The sequence below is a fragment of the Sciurus vulgaris genome, assembly GCF_902686455.1.
Source record: "Sciurus vulgaris genome assembly, chromosome: 13".
NCBI classification, from domain to species: domain Eukaryota; kingdom Metazoa; phylum Chordata; class Mammalia; order Rodentia; family Sciuridae; genus Sciurus; species Sciurus vulgaris.
The window spans coordinates 12,433,735-12,460,301 of record NC_136474.1 but is presented as its reverse complement, the minus strand read 5'-3'; the positions used below and the strand labels follow the sequence as shown (position 1 = coordinate 12,460,301).

The 26,567-nt window shown below is 54.7% G+C and overlaps 1 protein-coding gene across 2 annotated transcripts in view; it reads right to left on the bottom strand.

The window, feature by feature from the left end:
- The window catches only part of RAB31 (RAB31, member RAS oncogene family), a 103,755-nt gene extending 93,628 nt beyond the window's left edge, over window positions 1-10,127 (bottom strand). Inside the window, exon 1 of one of the 2 annotated variants that reach the window (XM_079108927.1) lies at window positions 9,966-10,127. In XM_079108927.1, the coding sequence (XP_078965053.1) occupies window positions 9,966-10,004 (39 nt within the window). In that variant the 5' untranslated portion in view covers window positions 10,005-10,127. The remainder of the gene's footprint in view (window positions 1-9,965) is intronic. The other variant, XM_079108926.1, reaches the window with a different exon arrangement.
- Window positions 10,128-26,567: the final 16,440 nt, after the last annotated feature.

Sequence of the window (26,567 nt, the reverse complement as noted above, 5' to 3'; positions counted from 1 at the left end):
CTCCACCTCCCCTGACCCCTGTGCTCCTGCCTGTCTAGAATCCTGCCAACACACTGATGCCGCCTCGTCAGGCGACAGGGGCATCCGCGAACCCTCGGCCAGCCCTGGTGGAAAGAGCGGGGCTTCTCCAGCCTCCAAGGCCTGCTTTCTAAGGGAAGATGGTCCCCATGTAGGCGGTCACCATTTCATTGTGTGAATGTGCACAAATACTAAGAGTACACACACAGCCTACGCTAGTCTAGGCCTACGAAACACGGACAAACGCACTGACTAGATGCAGAGGAAGCTAAACACCCACGGAATGCAACGCTTTCTTTTCCTGCGGTGCTGGGGATGGAACCCAGGGCCTCGGGCGTGCTGCACAAGCCTCCAGCACTGAGCTGCGTCCCCAGCCAGAGCCAGCGACCTGCTGTGGCCAGATCCCAAGGTCGGCGGGCGCTGGTACTTCATCCACATCGGGGTTCACCCCCTCATCCTCCACCCAGTCCGTCAGCTCTGCCTTCAAAGCAACCTGCCTGGGGTGCACCAGTGCTCCGTGGCTGGGCTCTGAGGACCCCGCCCGGCTCCCACTCTGCATCCCCCCGCTCCCCTCCAAACACTGCTCAGCCATCTCCATGAAAGGTGACCATGTCCCTGCTCTGCACAGAAGCCTTCCAGAGCCCCCACTCCATGGAAATGCAAAGGCCCCCCATGAGCACACAGACCGGTGACCAGCACACAAGCCTGCCACCCTGACCTCCTTCCACTCTCTCTCCACCTGCCCTCTTCCGCCCAGCCCCACCGCCCAAGCTCCTTCTCCTCACGGAGGCTCGCCCCAGCCCTCCCAAGGCATGCCCTCCCAGGCCACGCGCACCCAGGCGCCCTGGGACGGAGCAGGGGCCCAGGAAAGGCCTGCGCAGATGGAAGCCCATCACCACCCAGACACCACCCAGAGCCTACCTCCTGCTGTCCTTCACCACAGAGAGACTCCAATCCCAAGGCCTTGCAACCTGGTGCAGATTTACTTTCTGATGTCTTTTCAGTTAACCAGTTACTTCCAGTAAGAACCGAACACTGTCTACCTGCCACGCATCACCTTCGGCCCTTCAGTACATTTTTGTGCGTTTTAATTTCAACCTGTAAGTCACACATTCTCACTACATAAACCACACAAACATGAATAGGGGCCCGTGGGCAGGCCCATCTGCCCCACTCCCCACGATGGCCCTTGTCTGAGGCTTCTCACTCTCCTCCCTGTTAGGGCTGAACCTGCAGAGCCACCAGTGCTCCCAGACACGCCTGTGCGCCCACCTAGCCGGGGCCATATTTCCCCAGCCCCTCAGCAGGCACCCAGCACCCTCCTGGCCACGCCCACACTCCACGGCCTCCACTCTGGAACACCTGGCCATGGAGCCTCCTGTGACCTCCTGTGAGGTCGAACGGTGTGGCTGCTCAGCTCTCCCCATGCACACCCCATCAGGTCAGCAGGACCCCAAGGCAGGCCGTGGCGGGCCCTTGTCACCGGTGCACACCGGTAAGTGAAGATCTCCGTCTACCCTCCCAGCACGGGGCCTTCACTGTTAATGAACCTCGCTCACTTTCCTGACACTCTGAAGCGTATCTGCTCTTCGTTCCCAGCTCCTGGCACACAGCTCCTGAAGTCCTTGGGATCTCTGTATGTGCGCTTGGTGGCCGAAAGCCACCAAGTAGCTTCAGGATGGGGCTGGTCTCCTGGAAGTCCAAGGGAAGACTAGAGGTGGGGACTTCCAGTCCCAGCCCAACCTCGGGGGAGGGCAGACCCTGACTCTAAATGAAATTTAAAAAGGGCTGGGGCTGGGGCTCAGTGGTTACGCATCCCTGGGTTCAGTCCCTGATACAAAAGAGAGAGGAGGGTGGGGAGGGAGAGAGAAAATGGAAAGGAATCACTCCCCTGTCTTCTGCCTGCCTTCCCACAGGCCCCATTCAAGTTCTGACGGCTCGAGTCTTCCAGGCACCTCTAGGGGAACTGAAAGTAGCTGAAGACGTCTTCTGGGTTAAACACAGAACAAACAAGTCACATTCCTGACCTCCGGAGAAGTCCAGCAGGCCCCAGGCACCAAGAACAAAAATATACCAGACAGCCAGGCGCGGTGGTGCACAGCAACCTGGAAGCTGGGCAGAAGGATCGCAAGTTTGAGGCTGGTCTGGGCAACTTAGCGAGACCCTGTCCCAAAATAAAAAAATGAAAGGGGCTGGGGACGTAGCTCAGTGGCCCTGGGTTCAATCCCCAGTGCCTAAATAAAAAAATAAATAAAGCTTCATATATCCTACACATGTGTGCACACGTGTGCATGACAAAGCCTCTGAAGCGGAAGATTCCACAGGGGGACCCCTGCTCCGTGACTTCACTCCTGCTGACGGGCAGCGAGAACGGCAGCTCCTCCTGGCAGGTCAGCAGCCAAGGCTGGGGCGGGAGCCGCAGACCAAGCCAAGCTCCGGCTCGCACCGGGCCCATGCAGGGCCTTGCCTGCTCGCCCTGCAGCACACCTCTGAGTGGCCCACACACTGCCCACACACGGGCCTGGCCTCCCACCCGAAGTCTGAAGGGCGGAGGACTCTGAAATTCACCCCATTCGAGGGCCAGCCCGGCACTCAAGAAGGTTCAGGTTTGGGACCATGTTGGTCTTCAGGTCTGGATGAAGGCTCAGTTGGTAATTTAGGCAAACATTCTATGATTTGAAGAACTCCAAAACCTGGAACTCTTCTGCCCCAGGCATTCCAAGTCAAGGATGCCCCGTCTGTCATTTCCTTTCCCGCCTTCCTGTTAAAATGCAGGCTCCACAACACCAAAGTCCGGTATCTGTTCCTCTAGACACACTGCTGCCTGCCACGTGAGGAACACTGTGAATGGAGGCCAGATAGGAGAGTGGCGAGCATGTTAGCATGGCCCATGACCACACGACCAGGGAGAGCCCACCTCACCGGAAAGGAGCCACAAGGAAGCCATCAGACCCATCCAGGGTCTGGGGCTTTCTACAAGACCCGGGCCAGGATTCCTCACAGGTGCTTGTGTCACCAGACAAAAAGGAGGGGACTTGCCCTGGATGCAGAGCAACTAAAGGGACATGACAACCCAGTGTCTTCCCAACCTCCAACTGGACCCTGGGTGCTTTCAATCGGCTGTGCAGGGCACTCTGGGAACAGCTGGAGCCATCGGAATGGGACGTTCACTTGATACTATTGTAGCTGTGATCACTGTGGGGTGAGATAATGGTGCCAAGCTACACAGGAGAACGCCTTTTTCCCTAACGGATACATACTGGGGTCTTTAGGAGGCAAGTGTCCAGCCTGGAGTTATCTGGAACGGTACAGGAGAAACAGTGTCGTTCGTGCTCACAATGAGAGGTAAAGGAAGGGGGCCGCCCAGGGGAAGGAAGACGCAGGCTCACTGCACCTGTGGGAATATGCTCCAAGACCCCCAGGGAAACCTGTAACCTCGTGACAGGAAGACGGGAAAAGTTCACACGGCTTGAGTGCCCCATGCCCCAGACCCCACAGGCTGCCCTCTCCTGAGCACGCTCACCTGTGAGCACACTTAACTTGTAAGTTAAGCACAGCAAGAGACTGACCCCCTAGTCTAACTAGTCACAGAATAATCATAACCACATACTGCAATACAATTTCTGTGGATGTGGTCTGTCGCCTTCCACGTATCTTAATGTCCTGGGCTCACCCTTCTTCTCTCAATGGTGTGAAGTGGTATTTAAAGGAAGTACTTGGTGGCCTCTCTACTGCATGACCAAACTGCCCACCACACTACTTTTGTGCTTCCAGGTCCTTGTTAAGTAAAGTAAGAGCCACCAAAACACAAGCACCGGGACCCTGGGTCGGCGGGTCTGAGAACCACCGTTAGTAGCTGCCAAGTGACTGACAGGTGGGTAGCTCATACAGGACAGACACAGTGACTCACGGCCAGAGTGGCACCAAGGAGGACAGGGTGAGACTCCATCCCACCACTCAGGCTGTCACACGCTGGAAAACATGAGTTATTTCCAAAATTTTCCATTTAGTATCTTTGAACTAGGGAGGGAATATTGTGGGATTCTTTCAACGGTTTCCTGCATTTGAAATTCTTCAAAATGAAACACAGGAGAAGGGGAATGAAAAACAATGACAACGACAAACCCTTGCTAAAAGGAGGGTGGGGTCAGTGCAAGAGGGGTCAGGCTGGGAGCGGAGGGCAGAGCCTGGGCCCACGCTGCTCCCTCTGCCGTCGAAGCCCTCCAGGAAGGCCTGTTGGAACTCTGCACCCCCATCCCCCTCTCCCAGGGTCCACCGCATGCAGCGCCCCCAGCACCCATCACACCATCAGCCAGGGGCCTCTCTCCCAGTTGGGGCAGGAACCCGCCTTCCCTGCGTCCGTCTCCAGCAGACTGGCACCACACCTTGCAACAAGAGGTGCTCAGAGCAGACCCGGCAGCACGCATCCCCACTCACAACGCCACTCCTGCGGTGCCCGCACACCGCAGTCAGTGCCAAGTGAGAAAGGAGAAACGTGCTCCACTCGCCACCGAGAGTTCACGTCCCCGGAAAGGCAAGGGTCCCAGCCACGCTGTCGACCTGAAGCTGCCTACAGCTCCCGGCACCAGAGACGCTGGGTGAATGCCGAGCACTGAAGGAACAGACGCCTCATCCACCTTCCAACAGTGTGCAGATGGAAAGGAAAGCAGAAGAAGGGTCCCCTCCGCGCTGACAGGCAGGCTTCGGACGAGCATAACCTGCTGGGTGGCTGAGACCCAAGGCCCTTCAACCAGGGAGTTCAGGATCCTCTTAGGTCCCAACACCCTGCGGTGCAAAGTTCACTGTTCCCCAAGGGCCGTGGCCCTGGGTCAGACCTCAGGGATCCAGCGGACTCACCGAAACAACGAGACTGGCCCCAACCATGGGCCCATGCCTAGGGCACCAGGCTGAATATCTGTGCCCCCCACTCATACTCTGAAGCCCCATCCCCAAAGTGAGGGTGTTCAGAGGTGGAAGCTGTGGGAGGTGACAGGGTCCCGAGGGTGGGGCCCTCATCAACGGGATTAGTGTCCTTATAAGAAGGGTCCTGGCCTCTCTGCCTCTCAGGGACACAGAGGAAGGCAAACCAGAATGTGAGCTGGCACCTGTACCCCTCGGCCTCCAGAACCCTGAGAAATCAATGTCACTTAAGCCACGAGTCTGTGGTATCAGCTGCCTGAACTGGGACGTGGGAGGAGAGAGGGGCCAGGAGGAGTCGGAAAGCGTTCCACAGAGGGTTCTAAGACACGCCCAGAGACACACTGCGTCCCGAAGCCAATGGAGGCTGCGGCAAGGCTGACCCTGAACAAAAGAGGAACCGCGGGCAGGAGGGACCGGCCCAGCCTGGCGGGTCACGGCGCCAGCCACATGCCAGGCGCTGCTGGAAGGACAGCCCCCACGCCAGCTGCACCAGTCCTGTGGACAGACACCACCCAGGGTCACCCACAGTGCACCACACTTTGTAACAAGGTTCGATTCAACAGAGGAATCAGACGTGGCCCCAACCTGCTGACCTCCCTGCCACCACGCAGAGAAACGCAGGATTCCCAGGAAGGAAAAGAATGAGCAAGCTATCGGAATCCCAGACTGGGAAAGCACATCTGATGGTCACTGTCCTGGCCTCCGTGTGGCCTGCCCTCAAGGTTCATGGGCTGGAAGCCTGGTGCTCAGTGAGACAGGGTTGAGGTGCTGCACCACTAAGAAGCTGGCCAGCGCAAGGTGGTTGCACGTAGGGGCAACCTCTGGGAAGGGGTGGATGCTGCTCTCCTGGACTGAGTCCTCACAAGGACCCTCTTGGCCCCTTCCACACAGGGCCAGTCGCTGTCCTTTCTCCACCAGGGTGTGATGCAGCTCTTTGAACCCTCCAGCCATCAGCATCTGGAGTCAAATAAACCTTTCCATTTTAAAAAGTACTCATTCTCAGGTATTTTGTTACAGAAACAAAAAATGGATTAAGATGCCTACCCCAACCCACTGTCCTGCATGTTAGTTCCATCTGCAAATTTATGTAACCTTATTGGAGGCTTTTGGTCAAGGAGAGCTCTCTGTGGCTCAGAGCAGTCCACATGAGGATGTGCAGCTCTGACACTCTGCCTTACGGTAAACAGAAACCCGTTCCACTCTTGAGTCCTAGGGTCCAAGGGATCAGAGTCCTTCCACTGTGCAGCCCCGTACGACTCTGAAATCTCCACCAGATGTCTCACCAGCCCCCAGGTCCAGGTGTGTGACTGCTCTTTGATGAGCCAGCATAAAGCTACTAACAAAGGCCAAGGAGGAGAGTCCTACAAGCTCCTACCAGGAGCAGGGAAGTCCTCGGCTATCGCAACCACTCACTCGGCTGTTGAGGAAGTGGCAGAAATCTCCAATTGTTGTCAGGACAACCAAAGTACAAACAGAAACCTTTTTGGGATTCCGTCCGGAAGCAGTTTTTAAGAGCACACGCGCGCGCACAGACACACACACACACACACACACGCCCAGAGGAAATTATAAAATAGAGATGCGTCTCCTCCCTTCTTCCTCCTCCCGCGGTCGCCACGTGGCCATGCGTGTTAAAAACGCATACTGGGAAGCTTTCCACCTTTGGGGTTGAGACAGCTGCTGCCTTGATATTGTTTTTTTGGTTTTGGTGGTTTTTGTAATGCACTTGGCTGTTTTCATGGGTGCTGTTTTTAAGCATTCCATAGTGGGATGATTGGCACTTTATTGGCAGGACTGAGACTCATGGGGTCCTGGGCATCTGCTGAGCCCTGCCTGCTTCCCTCAGTCAGACGCACCCGCAGCGTATCTAGCATCCACAGGCAGCCTGGCTTATCCCAGGAAAGAGCATTCACAAAGGCATGCTGGGCCACGCCGTGAGCAGTAAACAGGAGAAAGTCCACGTGGAAAACTCGAGCCAAGAATTTATAACAGGTACTGTAAGTAAACCCAATGATCCTGAGTCCTGGGCTTTTTAAATGCACAAAGCATTCAGAGAATGTTCCAAGGTCATTATCCATCCCACCTGGAAGCACTCCCCAAGGGACAAGAGCAGACACACCTAACAGGCCAAGAAAACAGCAGCGACAGGCTCCGAATGGCACTGCTACAGGCCAAAGAGACCATGCCTTCCACCTGCTGCAACACAGACCCTTACGTCAACAGAACCTCCAACCCCAGGAGGGAGCCAGCAACTAGAGCAGAGTCGCCAGCTGGGAGCAGGAGTCAAGTTGGCACTGCCATGCATAAGCCAGCATGCCCCCGTGGGAAGCATGACCCCAAGGCATGACTGAACAAGTGTCAGGCACAGAGAGACTGGTCCCTCAGCCTCTCCAATGAGACAGCAAGCCTTCGGTGTGAGGTCCACATTCTCTGTCTCCTGGGCAACTGAGGGAGGAGATGCCAAGGTCTTGATCAGACTGAGACTTCAGGCCTGCCTCAAAAACAGGAAGTGGAGTGCCAGCCACATGCAAGACTTCACCCAGAAAAGACAGACCTCCTACACAAAGAACAGGGTGGCCCGAGGATCCTGATGAAATTCTGAAAGGACTTCTGGACTTGGCATTGACCCTCTTCCATATCCTAAACCACAGGTCTCTCAAGTCAACATGGAGTAACTGGGCAGATAAGAGGACTCTGACCTCCCTCAAGCACTCACCCAGAGAGTCAGCCTGCTTGGATAAGCAGCTAGAAAAACAGCCTACTGCACACATCTGGTCCAGGACAGGACCAGCAATACCAGGGACTTAGCAAGGACTACTCCGTGTGGATAAGGTCACCAGCACTTTTCAAATAAGATATCCTCTGACCTCAATGAGACTAAAACGGATGGCCACACTCAAAAACAGGAGGCCATGGATGTGATGTGATGTGATTGATGTTTCAAAACCACCTGCACAGAAATCTCTGCTTTAGCACTATTCCTTCTGCTTCCAAGTTCAAGTTCCTACCAACAGAACCATCAAAAAGAACATGCAGTCACAAGTGAGCAAAGGTGAGGCACTGTCTCCAGGTAGCCACTGACATCTTGTGCTTTGTGCTTTTATTTTTTAAGAACCAGGGATTAAACCCAAGGATGCTTTGCCACTGAGCCACACCCCCAGCTCTTTTTATTTTTATTTTGAGACAGGGTCTCACTAAGTTGCTGAGGCTGGCCTCCAACTTGCAATCCTCCTGCCTCGGCCTCCTGAGTTGCTGGGATGACAGGCATGTGCCACAGTGCCCAGGCAGAGTGTGCTTCATTCTTGGAGATGAAGAGAAAAAGAAGTAAAACTCATCTCCATGTTTTGCTGGAGTCACAGACTGACAGGAAGTGACCATGTATCTTAAGCGTTCATCTGGTACAATTCTCTGCCTTAACGGGAAGATGTTATTATGTCCATTTACAGATGACGCAACTGCATTACTCACCCAAAGCTGCACAGCTAGTTGGTTGGGAAAGAGCCCAGGTTTACCGCCTGCAGGTACAAGGCTCTTGCCACGTGATCACTGTCCTTGCAGAAGGATATAGAGAGTCTTGCTTAAATACTCATATTGAAAATAAGGAGGCATGCATTGGGGCAGGGGCCTGTGCCACCTAAGTAGATAGCAAGGGAGACGAGACAGCGTCCCAAAAAAAGGAAAAATATTTCCCCCCAAGGCCAACTGACACGCGCAACTCACGTCAAAGTTGCCTCCGTAGGCCACAACTTTTCTGCTAAGTCTCTGGAGCCCTGAGGCTGAAATGGCTTCTTGGGGAGCAAGGAATTCCTGAAACTGAGGTCTGAACAGCCTGGCACACACAAAACCCACTCCTGCAGCACTAACAGTTCAGCAGGGAAGCCAGAACAGCATCCTCCCCAGATCCCCCTCTGGCTGCCAAGTCCAGGGACTGGGAGCACCCAGCAGGCAAGTCAGGGACCGAACAGGAGAGGCGGCCTTTGCCGGTTCCCCTGGAATCATCAGCCACCCAACCAGCTCTAGTCAGCAAAGCAAAAATTTTGCAGAGGACATGGTGGGGCCATTCAGGAAGCCTTGACCCAGAGGACCTAGAAGGGCCCAGACACACCTGAGTCTGGCACGACCCGATGCCCACTTGCCATCATCTCTGCACACTCTGTGCACATCGGTCCTGACCGTCCACTTAGCGTTCCTTTGAGAGGGATAGGAATGGGTCTGCCTTTCCCTGCTCCTTGACTCAGGAAATGGTTTTCTTGGGAAAACAAAATTAGCCGGCCTCCAGGGTACAACGAGCCTAGATGCCAAAGGCTACTGGAGATACAGCTTGGGACTCGTCTTCTTTTGGGGAAGAATTCTGAACTTGTCGAGGACACAAGGAAATGGCTCTCAGTATTATCTGAACTCCCGGGGAGCTGGGGCTCCCGGGTCATGGGGCAGTTCGCACGGATTGGCGGCTGTTAGTTTTGGCTGCTTCCACGTTTCTTTGAGCTGAGAAAGACCCGATTTGGTCGTGAAGTGAGACCGGGCCGGGCTTGCGCGTCATGCTTATTTTCACCCGCGGCACGAACGTCTGCTGGGCGCCCTGGGCGCACACAGTACTTCCTTTCTTCACCTTCCAGCCCGACCATGCCCTCGATTTTCTCACCCTTGGTTGGGCTTTTTTTTTTTTTTTTAAGAGAAAAAACGAATTGCTCCCAGGAGGCCGGGGAACTTGAACATTCCTCCGAGAGGAAATTATCCAAAGCCCGTTCCTGTCCGGCCGAGGGGTCGGGGCCAGGCCAGGGCGGACCGGGGTCGCTTGGCGTGCGGACGGAAGGAGCGGGGCTGGCGCAGGGCGCACCGGCCAGGGACGCGAGACCCGGGGCGCGGGGCAGGGGCAGCCGCGCGGGCGCACGGGTCTGGGGGCGCGGGGAGGAGACGGGGAGCGGAGGGGCGCACGGACCGGCGCCGGGCCGGGGATGGCCGCCGCCCGGGGCGCGGGGACAAAGGGCGACGGGCGGGCCAGCGGGCCGGGCGGCGGCCGAACTCACCCCGAGAAGGCACACTTTGAGCTCCCGTATCGCCATCATGTGCGCGGGGCCGGGCCGGGCCGGGGCTCTGCAGCATCGTCCGGGCCCGGGGCCCGCGCCGCGCCCAGCCGCGTCCAGCCGCCTCGGCCGCGCTCGCGCCAGCCCGCGGGCGGAACCGCCGCGCTGCTATTTCTGGGCCGCCCGCCCCGCCGCGGCGTCACGTGGCCCGGCGGCTCCTCCCGGCGCCGGGTCCAGCCGCGGCCGCCCACTCCCTGCGACGCCCGGACGGCGGCGCCCAGCGGGGCTGGGAGCCGGGACCCCGCACGGGGTGCGGCCGCGACGCCTGCGGCACTGGAGATGGCTCGGAAGTCCGCGGGCAGTGCCACCAGGAGATGGCACCTGGCTTGGACAGAAGTCAAGCCGTTGAGGACCACCGGCCGTGGAGACGGGGTGAGGACGAGAAGGGGTTAATGTGAGGCGGCCCTCTGCCTGTCCCGGTGCCCAGGCGTCACACAGCCGCCGGGAGCCCTCCACCCTCCGCCCTGAGTTCATTTTTCTGTACGTAGCTAAAGACGATTCGAGAAGCAGTGGTCTCTTTCTCCCTCCAAAACTGACATTGCAGGGTCTGAAAAGGGAAAGTTGCGTTCTGGAGAGGAAGCTCCTTTTCTCGGTATAGAAAATCCTACAGAAAAAAGCCCCCAGAAGAGCTCCAAAGTGCAGCTCCCACACACTCCAGAACCTTCCTCAAGTGGGAAATAAAAAGGCTGGCTTCAGAATGCAGCTCTCCTCCTCTCCCGCGCGGCCTGGTGCATTTCACCCCCTGCTGCCAGTGTCAGCCTTTGGATGGAATGGAATGATTCACTGGCCGTGTGGATTGGACGTGCGTTCGTTTGACTGTAAACTGGACTTTAACAGTTTGTCTGCCTGCCCAACTCCTGGGCCTCTGGGCTGCTGTCCCTCCTGCCATCAATGGCCTTCCCATTCGCTTAGCAAACACCCGCCTCCTTTCTTTGGCTTCCTTCCTATTGAAGCCAGGTCCAAGCTCCCTAACAGCTGAGTAGCCACACAAGATGGGGAATCACCAAGCACGCCCTCCAGAGAGAACAGTTCCAGAACTCGGGACCTACATGAACCCCAAAATAGACAAATGGCAAGTGAGTTTTCCAGAGCGGCAGTTTTCCTCCCTGGAGGTGCAGGCTTGTAGAAGGTGGCTTATCTGGACTAAATGTTCCAAAGTAGCCACAGACAAGTTACAGGTCCTATCCAACATCCCCACTGTATCACTCTCCAGCCTTGATTCAGTGTCCAAAGCACAATCTCCTATGTGGGCAGGGTGGAAAGAGAGGCCAGCCCAGAACTACCCAGCCCTGGGCACAATGCCTCACTGTCCTCAGGGGCGGGAGCAGGGAGCAGCTGCTACACAGTTGCTGAGACACCTGCCAAGGGCTTCCTGGGCCTCCTCTGGCACCCAGGCAGCCCTGCCTGCCAGTGGGTTCAACCCCATCTAGAATGTGTCCCACCGGCCATCCTGCTGGCTTCCCAAAGCCATGCAGCCAGGGTGGGAGCGGTTTCCACTGTTGACTTCCTGTGGAGCCGCTGGGGATCCATGTCACTGAACTGCAGAGCGTAGGGCCACCCCAGATGGAAGTGAGCAGAAATCCCTGCTGCCCCCTTACTCTTGGCTGCTCTCTCTCTCTGCTCTCTTGCCCACTCCCTGGGTGTCTGGGATGGCATATGGTTTGTAGGCTGTCTGTCCTGAGAAGGTCCCCATGCAGGCCTTCCTCCCCAGCCGACATGCCCTCCTCCCGCTCCCCGTCCCCTTGAGAGTCACCTCTTCAGTGGCTCATTATGACTCAGCCTTACTCTCTGCTCAGGGGGCACCCAGCCTGATAGCCCGATCATGTTCATGGATCTATGTCCCCTCAGCAGACCACCCTGGAGACTGCGGCCTGGCCTCTTGGAAGCCAGGTCCTGGGATCAACCCATGGCCATGCACCCTGCTCTACACCAAGGGAGGGATGACTGTGGGAGATGTGTTTAGGAGTGACAGTCCTGGTGGCTCTCAGCCTTTTAAACTCACAATGTTCTCTATTACTGTCCTCTGTGTTTACTGTGCAAGGGCTTGTTGTATTTGTCAGATTTTTATTGCCATAGCAAAATATTTAAGGCAGGCTAACTTTATAAGAAAACAGGTTTATTTGGCTAATAGTTTTGGAGGCTGAAGGTCCAAACTGCTTGGTGCAGGCTGCCAGCCCTGGAGAGGACCTCATGGTGGGTGGTGAGTGCCAGTGTGTGTAGGAGGGAGGGAGAGATCTCAGCATGTGAAGCTAGGAAGCTTTTCAGGGGTCAGGCCTCTGTGGGTTGAGGGTGCCTGAGAACCACCTACTCCCCTTGGGGCACACACCCCCAGTGACCTGGGACCTCCAGTAGGCCCCACCTCTTCCATGTTTCACTGCCTCCCCGCACCACCACACTAACTACCACAACCCACACACAAACCTTAGGGGAACACACTCAAACCACATCCCACCCACAGCACCCGATAACTCCTCTGAATTTCCTGTAAATATGAAGAGGTTCTGATATAAATTTATGCACGAATAAAAAGTCAGTGCGACATAACTGACAACTTATCAAACACAAAAATCAAAAAATGCAAGTTTTTCTCATAAGCACCAATTCAGACTTCCACTTTTCTGCTGAGTCCCCATCTCCAAAGGTGCTGTACCACCTACAGGGTGAACCCCAAACTCCTCAGCTTGATTGTAATACCCTCTCCAAACTAGCCTCTTCTCCATGCATCTGGTAAAGTCTGGTTCTTCAAGTCCCCACTCCAATTTCACTTCCTTGATAAAGTCTTCCCCTGAGCTGGCATCCACTCTCATAACTCATTCAGCCTTAACTCAAATAAAGTTATTAGAGACTAAATCCCTTGTACAATAAATCAGGACTAACCGACCCACAAATGTAGTAGTTATCTGTCTATATGAGAAGTTCAAGGGTCATCTCTGAATTGCCATTGTCTAAATATGACTAGAAATTTGTTTTAAGTGACTAGAAATGAACCTTTTTTCCCTGCAACTTACCTAGGACTACGTTCTTCTTTTTGAACTGGGGATTTAACCCAGGAGCACTTTACCAGTGAGCTACATCCCCAGCCCTTTTTAAATATTTTTTATTTTGAGACAGTGTCTCACAAAGTTGCTTAGGCCCTCACTCAGTTGCTGAGAATGTCCTGGAACTTGTGATCCTCCCGTCTCAGTCTCTTACCCAGAATTGTTTAAGGCGGGATCTTCAGCCATTCTGTGCTGTTCAAACAAGGCTGATGCTTTGCGGATCTCTGGAGTCAGGGAGACCTTAGAGTCATCTTCACAACAGGGGCTGTCCACACGACAGGATCGTTGAGGCTGGAGGACTCCCAACCTTCGAAGATGCTTCAATCTCAGAAGAATCTATATGGAAATTTCTTTCAACAGAAAAGAGTAATTCACCAGCAAATGATTACCATAAGTCCACTGGAAAAACTCTCACTCTTTAAAAACTGGCAAAAGGCAGTAACAGTCATAAAACTGATGGTGCTTTTTTGATTGGAGACATTATTTGGGGGACCATAGCAATGACGAAAGTTAACAAAGCCCGACTGTGCACAGATCCATGCACACAAGTACATCAGAACAAGACAAAGTCGTCGCCTGTATGGGGCAAAGGGAGTATCGTTGCACTGATTTTAACATCCAAGGGGTGAAAGTGGCTCAGATCTCTCAACACTGGAGGACAGGCTCAGCCGTCTGTGGTCTTCACTGGGAATATTTAATGGCATACCCCAGTGCGTGCTCTAGGAATTAGTGGAAATGTGAATGCTCTGTACACAGAGAGAAGTGTATAGCAAATAACATTCTGAAAATAACAACACAAGGTGGGCTCTGCGTGTGAAACAGCGGAAGCAATGCAGATTGGTCTGGGCTCCCTAGGGCACAGGATGAGCCCTGTCGGCCAGGGGCTAGCCATCTGGTCTGCTCAAGGGCTAACTAAGGGAAAATAAACTGGCTTAAAGCCTTATGTTTAGATCTTTCGCATGGAATTGTTTCTGCAGTCTCAGATGACTCCTTTCTCATCTGCACAAGCACACCTCCTTCCTTCCCTCTCTGCTTCCCTCCTTCTTCAGCTTCAGAAACTGTCTAACTAGCAGGTGCTGCCCTACCTTGTTTGTAACTCAAGACCTTTAAACAAATCTTGAGGAGGTGATCTCGGACATACCAGGGTGGAAGCGCAGGCGGGTACAGCCGAGGGCTAGAGCCCAGTATGACGTGGCCCTGGCTTCGTCCCCAGCACCAAAAATAAATAAATAAATACATACAAAAGGAAAAGACAAGCTGAAGTGAGTGAATCCCACAGTTTGCCCACAGTCTTGGGACAGGAGAGAACTGGGCAGCAGAGCAGAGAAGCGCCCAGGGAACCCCAGGCCGGGAAGACCAGGACGTGAGAGGACTCCATACCCCCGTGAAGGGCCACCTGCCCTTGCAGCTTCACCTCCAGGTGGAGAGCATGGCGTGTCCCTTAGGCTCTCAGAAACATGGGAGCAGCACCCAGAGAAGTAGCGAGTGGCTGCCCCATGCCCGACAAGGGAGGCCTCCACTTCGGGCACCACCAGCCTCCTCCAAGGGGCCTCCACAGACACCTGTGCACACTGCTCAGGTTCCACAGTTCCCTGGTGGAACTGAGTGCTTCGGGCTTGGAGAAGGTGAAGCAGGAGATCTGCACCACCCACAGGGGGGAGATGGTCGATCTGTTTCTACCTCCTGAAAGCAGTGGTCACACACCTCCCGCCTGTCCTGTCACCCCAGGCGGTTCTGGTGTGTCCTGCCAGAAGAATAAGAGGCACAGGTGGGGCAGAGCAAGACTCTGCTGTGCCGCTCACTTGCTGTAACGGAGGACAGCAGCCCCCGCTGCTCTGACAGGGAAGAGGGGCACAGCTCAGGCACCTGTGCAGTGGGCGGGGACTGTCTCCAGGCACCGCTCGCAGCCTTTCCTTCCACACCCCTCACCTGACGCCTGTCCCATCACCAATTTGAGTGTCTCCTGGTGAGCCTTCTACTATGCTGCTAAAGTGAACTTCAGGTTATTTTGGTGGCTGTCCTGCCCACTCCTTGGCCCTTCACCAGCTGAAATGTGCCCCTTATCATCTGGGAGAGTCCCTGACATGATTTTCTGAACAGGGAGGACTGTTGTCCTGTCTCAGTGACCTCGTCTTCCTGGCTCCAGCTTCTTGGTATCTCTGCTGACCACACTGTCTTTGAAGGCTGGGCAGACTTTCCAACCTGTCTCCAGGTGTATTATCTAAATCCCATAGCCTTGAAGCCTGGCCCACTTTTTAACTCCTGATTTTCTGGGGTTTGCCTCATAAGACTGAAAGCTAGCCAGATGGGTGGTACACACCCAGAATCCCAGCAACTTGGGAGGCTGAGGCAGGAGGACGGCAAGTTCAAGGCCAGCCTGTGAAACTTAGAAAAACAACCCTGTCTATCCCCTGCCAAAAAAAAAAAAAAAAAATCTGTGAATGTATCTCAGTGGTAGAGCATCCCTGGATTCAATCCCCAGTATGGCTAATAAAAATTTTTAAAAAGACTGATAGTCAGCTTGGCTGTCCCTCTGAGACGCTTTGCTCCCTTAATCTTAAGGAGTCCGGTTTTGTGTGGTGGTCCCTGTCTTGTTCTTATCATTGTTTACTATAATTCTGGGAAATTAAATTACAGTGATGTAGACCACATGGGGCTTATGTCTCAGGACATTCATAACCTGTTCTCTCTGACTGGTTATGGAAGTTTTGCAATTTCTCAGAGTAATTCTACGGAGGAGGATTTTTTCTCTTGAGAGGTCATATTTCAGTTTTCATACTTTAGCATTATTTGATATCAAACTAAAAGCTAGCTTAATTTTCTTGCTGGCAACCGTTCTCTGTCAGGAACCTCTGCTGTTCGTGGTCCTGCCATCCATTCAGCAAATAGCAGGTGCCAACTGTGTACTAGACATTGGCACACAACCAGATGAGAGAGAGGACAGTGACTGGCTTGCAGCCAGCAAAGGAAGAGCAAACAATCAGGCAGTTATGCTGTGCAGCCAGACGTCAGCGTCTTCATGTATTTGCTTCTGTTTGGTTACTCTTCTCATTAAGGAAATGAGTGTGGCTTCCCGAATCCACGAAACGTGAATGCAATTAAAACCAGCCCCCAAGTGAATAGGAAAGTCCTCAAGGTGATAAATGGCCAGAGTCGGAGTCTTGTCCAACACAAGCTGGAGGGGTTGCAAGTCTGTGTGGAAGAGTTGTGTAAGAGTGAGTGTGCAAGAGTGTGGTGGGTGCATGCGTATGTGTGTAAGGGGTGCATGAGGATGTGTGTGCAAGTGTGTGAGTGGGTGCATGAGTGTACAGGAGTGTGAGCAAGTGCCTGTGTGTGTGCACGAGTGTACAGAGTGTGAGTGGGTGCATGAGTGTGTGCACGAGTGTGCAGGAGTGTTAGCGGGTGCATGAGTGTATGCGTGAGTGTACAGAGTGTGAGCAGGTGCATGAGTGTGTGCACAAGTGTACAGGAGTACGAGCATGCACCTGTGTGTGTGCACAAATGTACAGGAGTGTGAGCGTGTGCATGAATATGCATGAGTGTACAGAGTGTGAGCGGGTGCATGAGTGTGTACATGTGTGTGATTGTGTGCCTGTGTGTGTGCACAAGTGTACAGGGGTGTGAGCAGGTGCCTGCATGTGTGCACAAGTGTACAGGAGTGTAAGCAGGTGCCTGTGTGTGTGCATGAGTGTACAGAGTGTGAGTGGGTGCATGAGTGTGTGTACGAGTGTACAGAGTGTGAGTGGGTGCATGAGTGTGTGCGTGAGTATACAGGAGTGTGTGTGCCTGCATGTGTGCACAAGTGTGCAGGAGTATGAGCGTGTGCCTGTGTGTGCGCATGAGTGTACAGGAGTGTAAGCAGGTGCCTGTGTGTGTGCATGAGTGTACAGAGTGTGAGCGGGTGCATGAGTGTGTGCACTCTGCCTGAATTCCCAAGAGCACCCTGACGGGGACACGCCTCACGCTAGCGCTCTGTAATGTGAAGTGCCTTTAGAATCTCTGACTACCGTACTTTACCAAGAACCTTGAAGTACCAAGTACTTAATGGTTGACCAAATCCCCTTAAGGTTCCAGCTATCTTGGAACTCTTGAGAAAAGCTTGTTTCTATCACTGTGATTATCATTATTAAAAACCAAATCTCAACAAATTTGGTTTAAAGATATTATTATGGATTCACAAATTAGGCTGATCCCATCTGTGTTAGTCACCGTGACCAAAACGCCTGACAAGAGCTTAGAGGAGGAGAAGTGTACTTGGCTCGTGCTTTCGGAGACCTCAGTGCATGGACATTGGGCTGTGTTGCTCGGGGCCTGAGATGAGGCAGACCATTCGGTGGAAGCCCGTGGGGAGGAAAGCTGCTCAGCACTGGCTCCAAGAAGCAACAGGCAGGGAAGGCACACGCTTGGGAGCCGGGGCCAGGGAAGAAATGCAATCCCAAGGGCAGGCCCCAGGGACTGCTCCCCTGGTGCCCTGCCCGCCGCAGGCAGCTCCACTGGCTACAGCTGCCACCATCTGAGTTGAGCAGCTGGCTGTGAGATCCAGCCGCTTTTGTGAGGTGGGTGGCAGTCGGCTCAGCGTCAGGTGGGCGGCATTCGCAGCATGGAGACACCTGCGGGAACAGCCTTGGCAGACGGCTCTAGGCGGGCCCAGCAGGCTCCCTTGGTTCTGCTCTCGGCGTGTTCAGAAGTGGGGTGCCCACATTATCGTGGGGCCCGGCTCTCGTTCTTCTGAGTAGGGAGCAGGGAGATGCACATTTACATCCAGAAGTCCCAAGGTGGAGGGCTGATGTGACCACACGGAATTAACACCTGCTTATTTGGCTCCCCCTTGCCCATCCAGATGAAGTCAGAACTCTTCAGCGTTCAGGGCGCTATGAAATCATACCTACCCCTGGGTCCTGCGTCATCTTAGTCTCCTTTCCTACATCTGTACCTTCGAAGAAGTCCCAAACCACTGAATCTCCAGATCGGTGGTTCTCACAGTGTCTCCCTGCACCAGCGACTCCGGGGTTGTCTGGAAATTGCTGCTATACACCCCAGTTCTCGAGCTCCTGCCCAGACTACTGACAGAAGCCGTGGTGTGTGTACACTGGAATCTGAGGACGCTGGTCTCCATCTGAGCAGCCCCCAGATGTCATTTGTGGGCTTCCTCCTGGGACCTTCCTGCCTTCTCCCTCTGCCTGAGAGGACTCCCCTGCTTCCCCACGGGGCAGTCCCACCAGCATTAGGAGACTTTGGCCGTGCCATTGACGTCCTCCAAAGGCCGCGAAGAAAGTTGGGCAAGATGATGCTGGGGGTGGCCTCCCACTCCCGAGGGGTGCCTGGCACCTCCTACTACCTTCCAGAGCAAGGCAGCCGGGACCGTCAGGAAGGGAAAGGCCACGAACCTTCCCTGGCACTCGGTGCACCTGGCCCTGTTACCTAAGGACATGGCTTCCTGCTTGGTGGGGTGAATGGACTTTCTTTTAAGAATGACCTAGCCTCACCCATGCTTATAGCAGCACAGTGCACAGCGGGCAAGCTGTGGAGCCAGCCCAGCTGCCCATCAGCAGGCCGAAGGATCGAGAAAATGGAGTGTGCGTGCCCAGTGGAGTTCTCGCCCATAAAGGAGTGAAATCACGGCATTTGCTGCTAAGTGGACGGAACTACGTGAAATAAGCCAGACTCAGAAAGTCAGAGGCCGGATGTTTTCTCTCATGTGTAGAAGCTGGAGCAGAATCGGGGGGAAAGGGAGGAGGGATTCCATGAAAATAGAAGAGATGAGTGAATAGAGCAAGGGATTGAGAGGGAGGAAGGAGGGAGAAGGGGTCCACCTTCCCGCATGGCTGGGAGAGGTCCAGGTCTTCCCGGGCGTGCCTTTGGGTTGACTGGTGCTCCCAGTGGACTTCACCAGAAGGGTGACCTGTCCCCCCCCGCCTCATGGCTGTGGCATAAGTGGCATAAGTCAGGCATCCTCTGGCAGACCACCCTGTGGGAAGGTCCCATGAGACCCTTTCCCTGATGAATGTGCTCCTTCCACCCAAAAGAGAGGGAGGGGCAGCTGTGGACTCACGGCCTCCAACTCAGGGCCACCACTGTTGTGGGCTCAGGTGGACGTGGGGAGAGGTCTGGTTGGGGAGAGTCCAGCGGCAACCTTGCAGGGGTGTGACCAGGAGGCCCCGGATTCCACTTAGCATCTCTGTGCTTCCAGACTTTGGTTCTGTAACCTCAGGCACTGGGGGTCAGCCACAGGCAGGAGGTGGAAGCCAGCTGGTGGAGAGGGACAGGTTTTGACCACAGCTCAGGGGCCGCAGCTCTCCTCAGCCTCGCGGGCCTGGTCCCGCCTCTCGAGAGAACAGCCACATCCTCTCCCTGGGACCCAGAACTGTCCAGAAACTGCTGACACATTTCCCTTCCTGCGCAGGTCACCCCGCAGGACAGGGCCTCTGCGGGTGTTGTGGTGTGGGTAGGGCTGTGTGCCAGCTCCAGGGGTTGGAATTTAGTTCCCACCATGAGGTACAAAGTCCAGAGTGGGGCCTCTGGGAGTGAGTGGGTCAGGCTGCCCATAGGAGGGGCCCAGGACCGAGTCCCGCGGCCCACTGAGAAGAGGGAGCTATCGGAAGGCACCTGCCTGCTCCTGCCTCTCTCCACCTGAGGCGCTGCCTCGGGACATGCCAGCGGAGCCACGTCCAGACGCAGCCCTGCACCTGGGACCTGCCGGCCAGCCAAAGGGTCCTCCTTGCCCCATAACTCATCCAGGCCGGCACTCTGTCACCAGCAACCTGAAGCAACCAGTGCAGCGGGGCCCTCGAGAGTGTCAGCTGACAGCAGCCCCAGCAACCGGGGTAGCTCGAGAAACACAGAACACATCACATAACCGGGGAGAGCACACGCAGGACGGGGCAGAGGCCGTGTCAGACCTGGAGATGATCAGGCAAGACAGGGCAGCTCGTTCAGAACTGAGAAGTTCAGACAGGGGAAAGGCTGGTGCCCCTCGCTCCCTCCTGTGATCAGACCTCACCTCATTCCAGGGGCCGCGCATTCTGGCGTGCTCCAAAGAGCAAAGCAGAATTCTGGGGTGCAGCACCTGGGGCTTGAGCTGAGGCCCGGGCCACTGCCCGAGAGTTTGTCATGGATTTCCTGTGGGGAGTGGTGGGTCCTGCTGCTTATCCTCAGGGCCACCACCTTGTTCACCACGGAGCAAGGGCAAGGTGCTGGAAAAGTGTTGTGCACGTGATCATCATTAGCAACGGTGCATGCATGTGCATGTGTGTGTACGTACCTGTGTGTGCGTGTGTGTGCATGTGTGTGCATGTGTGCATGTGTGTGTGTACATATGCATGTATGCGCATGTGCGTATGTATGTGTGTGCATGTGCATTTGTGCGTATGGTGCTGGGATGGGACCCAGGACCCTGTGTATGCAGGTAAGTGCTCTGCCGCCGAGCCACACTCCCAGCCCTGCTGAGTAGAGTTTAAATGCTCTTAAAACAAAAAATATATGTGCAGTCGTGCATTTGTTAACCAGGTTGATTTCATCATTCCACTACACACATGTATAGTTTATTTATATATGAACTATACATATTTCCAAATATGTTGTACACTGTGAGTATTTATATTCATGGGGGAAGGGAGGGATAGAACGAGGGGCACATGTTCATGACTGAATTGAGTCCATTTTTTAAGAATTTCATCCTGAGCCAGGTGCATTGGCACATGCCTGTAATCCCAGTGGCTCGGGAGAATGAGGCAGGAGGATCGAGAGTTCAAAGCCAGCCTCAACAAACTAGCAAGGCGCTAAGCAACGCAGTGAGACCCTGTCTCTAAATAAAATGCAAAATAGGGCTGGGGACGTGGCTCAGTGGTCAGTTACCCTGAGTTCAATTCCTGGTACCCAGAAAAGAAAAGAACTTGGTGCTGAGATGATAGATGGCCTTATTTGAGGTAAAAATGGCGTTTTAAGTCACATCGGTGTGAGAGCAGGTGGAACAGTGGACGAGGTTTGGATCTCCATGTCGGCTCTTACTGCAGACGTGACTGTACGTCCAGTTCCTTTCCCCAGGGGCTGCAGGTCCAGGAGGCCCGGGAGGCGAGAACCTCTGGACTCCACGGAAGGCCGCTGCGCGCCAGTTGCTTTGCCCCTAACAGACTTTGCACCGCCTTCCAGCCTCCCCTGGTCACGTGAGCACCCTGCCCACTGGCTCTGGTGTGCTGCCAAGTGGCTGCTGCCAAAGAGGCCACTTCCCTGGGTGGGGCAATGGTACTGGGCTCATGATGTAGTTTGCCCCTGATTTTTTTGTTTTGTAGCAAGGATTGAACTCAGGGGCGCTTAACCCCCGAGCCAGGTCCCCAGTCTTTTAAAAATATTTTATTTAGAGATAGGGTCTCGCTGAGTTGCTCAGGACCTCGCTAAGTTACTAAGGCTGGCTTTGAACCTGTGATCCTCCTGCCTCAGCCTCCTGAGTTGCTGGGCTGACAGGCGTGCGGCACCGCACGCAGCTGCCCCAAGTATTTTCTTTTAAAAAATTTCTAAGCTGAGGAGGAGGTGGAAGAATAGAACACACCATTCAGACCCTGAGACCTACGCTCACCAACTGATAGGGATTTGCTTCCTCCCTTCCTCTCTGCTCCCTCCCTTCCTCCTTTTCTCCACATCTCCCTCCTCTCTCTCTACATAAAACACCTAGTACATCTTCATCGGAATGATCTGAGAGCAGAGGTCGCCTCCCATTTCACCCCCAAGCTCTTGGGCATGAGACCTAAGAACAAAAGTGACAACAGCAGCGTCACTGGAGACCTTGCCGCTGACGCTTTGATGCACGCGGTCAGGGCACACTGCACTTCCCCTCGCACTGCTTTGGCTGTCAGGTGGGGCGCAGGTGCAGCAGCTGTCAATCTCCGCCGCCCGGGCCTCGCTAGATCACCCAAGGTTTCCGCGCGTCTGAATCACTGATTCTCCTAAAGGGCCTCAGAGCGTGGCCCACCGTGGAGCTTCCCCTGGGAGATGCAGGCTTCGCCTCCTGCAAGGACACCGGAAGGCGATGCCCTGCCCTTCACTGTTGCGTGGCGCAAGTGCCCATGTAAATATCCCATGGCTGCCTGGCACAGTTGGACTTGGGCTCCCCAGGGCCCCCGGGGTGCAGGAATGTCGGAGGTGTTGCCGGTGAGAGCTGTGGCCTAAGGCGCCCATCCCGGTAGGAACAGCCCCGGGGCGTTGCTGGAGGTGGAGGAGGCCTGGGTCTTCCAGAAGCCACTTCTGCCCGCCCGCATCCCCGCCTCTGCTTCCTGGCGGCCAGGGGCCCAGTGGCTGTCCTCTGCTGGGCCCTTTCTCAGGAGGTGCTGCCTCACCCAGGCCTGGCATGGAGTTGGCTGTCTATGGACTGAACCTCTGAAACCGTGAGACCCAGGAAACCTTTTCCGCCCCTGAGTTGTTCTTGTCAGATACTTTGGTCGCAGTCACACAACAAGTAACACACTGGAGAAGCCAATTTGGTTGGGATGGTGACCACTGGATCTCCCAGGGTAGAGGCCTCCTTCCCTCTGGTCTGATGGGTGACCTGATGCAATGAAGTTTCAGATTCACCTCTTACTTTTGCCTGGCCTGCAATCAAACCGCCTCTGGGGAGCAGCAGGGGGCTGGGAAAATGTACCAATGAGACAACAACTATTTAAGGTCCTTAAGCCTGGACATCCTAGGCAGGACCTACTCCTGGTGAATGCTTTAAAAGAACTGCTGCTGAGGGCCATGGCGTATGCCTGTAATCCCAGTGACATGGGAGGCCGAGGCAGGAGGATTACGAGTTCAAGGCCAGCCTCAGCAACTTAGCAAGACCCTGACTCAAAAAGGTTGAGGATGTAGCTGAGTGGGAGGGCGCTCCTGCATTCAACCCCTAGTACCAAAAACATACAAGAAATAAAAGTGCCAACACTTGGTCACAGATCCAGGAGACAGAGGAACTTAACTAAGGGTGTCTGGGTTCACGACTGCAGGTATCCCCAGGGCAGGTCACCTTTGCCTTTGCCCAAGGTTAGCAATAGAGCCAACAAGGTTCTCCTTTGGCTCATGTTGGTAACTGCTGGGTTTTTCACTGGCAGACCCCCCCAGCGGGTACCTATATCACGCTAGACCCTCACAGCAACCCCCAGGAAGCCAGCGGCATTGGTGTTTGTGGAGGAGGAAACTGCGTGTCGCATACCTTAGGAAACTCGTTTAAGAGCAATACTGCCCACCTCCCAAGCGATCACCCTATGCCTTCGTGGAGTCCACCAAGACTGTAGAAAATCTCAGACAGAAAACTGCATCTGTGAAACATGTAGTCTGCTCCCCTGTTAATACGCCCCGGTCAACACAAGGTGACCCTCTCCACATAGCATGCACATCTAGAGGTGACAAGGTACACAGGAGGGAGGTAGGCTCTTTGAAATACAGTGGCACTGTACACGGTGGACTTGAGCTTCTGCAGGCTCTGGTATCCACAGGGCTGGAGCCAGGCCCTGAGGGGGACGCCTCACTTCATACATGGCAGGCAGGTCCCGATGTCAGGTCACTTTTCACCAGACTGTGCCACTGAACATGTGACATATTCCCCGTTAACAAAAACTTCATTGAAAAACTATGGATTCTGTTTTTTCCTCACTTCTCCATTAAGATGAAAGAACAAGAATTTTGTTGACGTCTACCACGTGGTCAGTGCCTTCAAACGTGGTCAGGTCGTCATCCTGGCCAGCAAAGCAATGATCGTTCACTTAGATGAGGAGACGGAAGTTCAGAGGGTGTTATTAGTAATTACTCGAAGGTCACACTGAAGAAACAGGACTACCCTACTGCAGCTCCTTCTGGTAGAACTCTGGTGTTCCCTCTGCCCCACTGAATTCCCTCTTCCAGGGTAAAGCCAGTTACTCCACACGGGTGCACCAAGGGCCTCTCTCCAGGGAGCAAGGAGAGCGTATGAGAGGCCAGCCAGCTCCAGGGGACAGCGTTGCGCTTCAAGCCTGGTTCAGCTGGGGACCAGGGTGGCGTTTCTCAGCACTGCCTAATGCCCAGCTGCGCTGCTGCTCGGGAGTTTCCTTAACATTCAGAGCAGGGATGAACTTTAACACCAGAGCGAGAGCAGAGACGAATAAGTCGTCTCCTCTGTATGTTACCACGGAATGTCCTGGAGAGAGCGCTGGATGGCAGAGCTTGGCCGTGCGCCCAGGTGCCGGATGTCACCCTGGTTGGACATCCTAAAGCTTTTCCAGAATGTCTTTACCCTTGCACAGCCAGCAGGGCTCCTGCTGATGATGGGTCAGGCCCCGGGTTAAGGCACCAGCATTCAAAGCTTGTGGCAGGTTGTCCTGGGCGGCCCGTCCCGCACTCCTCACTCCCCACGTGGATCGCAGGGCTTCTCACGGCAGCAGTTCCAGGTCACCGACCTGTGCTCTCTCCACTCGGTCAACGGTCACTGAACTCCTGCTGGCGTGCTCCTGGACACTGGGCCACTGGAGGCAGCAAAAGAGGGGGGAACACAGGGAACCCTAACTCCACAACAAGGAAAAGAGCGTCCACTTCACACAGGGGCAGAAGACCCACCCCAAGTCGTGAGGCCAAGGGCGCAGCTTGCAGTACATCCCCATGTGACATTCTGGAAGAGGCAAAACCATGGGGACATTTGGAAGGTCGCTGCTTGCCAGGCATCGAGAGAGAGAAGGGCGACTGGGCAGAGCACAGGGATCTGTGGCGTCAAGACCACTCTGCAGGATGCTGCAAAGCACGCTGCATCTGTGCAAGCCCGCCATCCAGGGAGGAGCTGCTGTGAGCTGAGGGCTGTGGGTGACAACGGTGTGTCTCTGTTACAAGTGCAGCACCTGGGGGGAGATGCGTCAGTGGGGGGTGTGCGCATGGTGGAGGAGGGGCAGGTGGGAATCCCCCGGACTTCCTGCTCAATCTCTCTGCTCTTGGACATAAAGTCTACTTGGAAAGGAAAGAAATACTTGTTCCTGTTCTTCCATTCTAGTGACAGAGACAGCTGTCAATCAAACCAGGACTCCAGTGGGTGGGAAACCACACTTGGCAGCTTCTCTAAATGCCAGAAGGCCAGGCAATGGTGCACAAGGGCCACCACCATCTGGGGCTCGGGAAAGGTCCCCAGGGAGCCACGGTCCATGTGGAGCTGAAGGAGGGGCAAGGATCACGCTGAGGCAGAGGGAGAAGTCCTGAGCAGCCAGAGCTTGCACGCAGCCTCCCAGGCCAGGAGGGCAGCGCACACTGATGCTCTCAGGGGTCAACCTCTCCTCTGAGCTCCAGACCGCGTATTCAACTGCCTCCCGCTATGATTCGGATGTGGCTTGTCCACCTGGGGCTGGTGTGTGGGAAGCTCAGTGGCCGGTGTGCAGGTGTGGGAGGTGGTGGACCTTTAAGAGGCAGGACATAGTGGGAAGGAGTGAGGTCAGCGCGGTGCTTCCTCAGAAGGAATCAAGGTAGCTCATGGGACCCTGAGTCGGATCCCATGAGACAGGCTGTTTTAGAAGACGGAGGCTGCCCTGCCTTGTGCTGACTTCCATTAGCATTGTGTGATCTCCCTCTGGGCTCCCTCCTTAGTGCCATCTGCCGGATGTGAGGCAGTTAGGGGGCCCTCGCAAGAGCCAGTCACACTGTTTGGATTTCGAGCCTCCACAGCTGTGTGCTAAATGGTCCTCTTTTATCTGTAAAGTATCCAGGCTTGGGTATTTTCTTCTAGTAGCAGAGCACTAACTCATACTCTCCCTGACATTTCTGCTGGGATGTCTGTTGGGCCCCCAACACCCTGTGCGATCTTCCTCTCCAAGTCTGGTCTTCCTTAGGCTTGTTGCCAGCCCCCTGCCAAAGCCCCGTCTGTCTTACCTTCCTGCCTTTCTCAAGGCTGCCTGCTTCTCTCCATCTGTCTGGTCACCATGGTCATGTGGGCCACCAAACTCTCTTGTAAAGAGCACCTCACAAGTGTGCTGCTGGGGCTCCCCACGGAGAGAGGGGCAAAGCCAGCCTCTGCCACCCAGGCTGCATTTCTCTCTGGGTCCCATGTCCAGAGGCCATCCTCAGACCCTGGGGTGTGCTGTACTTCCCGCCACCTTTGCTTAGGAACTTCCTTCCCCTCAGAAGCGTCCCCCTCCCCTTCGGCTGTAGCACCTACACATCTTCTAAATCAGCTCAAAATCCGCCCCAGGGAATGTTTTCCTAAACTTCACACTAAGTCAAGCCCCCGATTCAGCTCTCACACCTGGCCACTTTCCTCTGCAGCACTTAGCACGTCTGGTTGCGGCTCTGTTTGATACCTCGCTCCCTCAAGAGACAGCAGTGTCCTGGGTGTGGAGAAGGCGTCTGTGTTTATGACCCAGCTCCTGTCCCTGTCCTTGATGATAAACGTAATTGATGGGTTTTGAACCAACAGTGTTGTAATTGCTACCCTGTTATTGTCTCAACTTTGTGGAAGTTCCTTAAAAGAACCCACCTTATAAAGGATTGAGATATCTTCCTTTGCAATATCTTTTCCTGGGAAAGTTACCCTAGA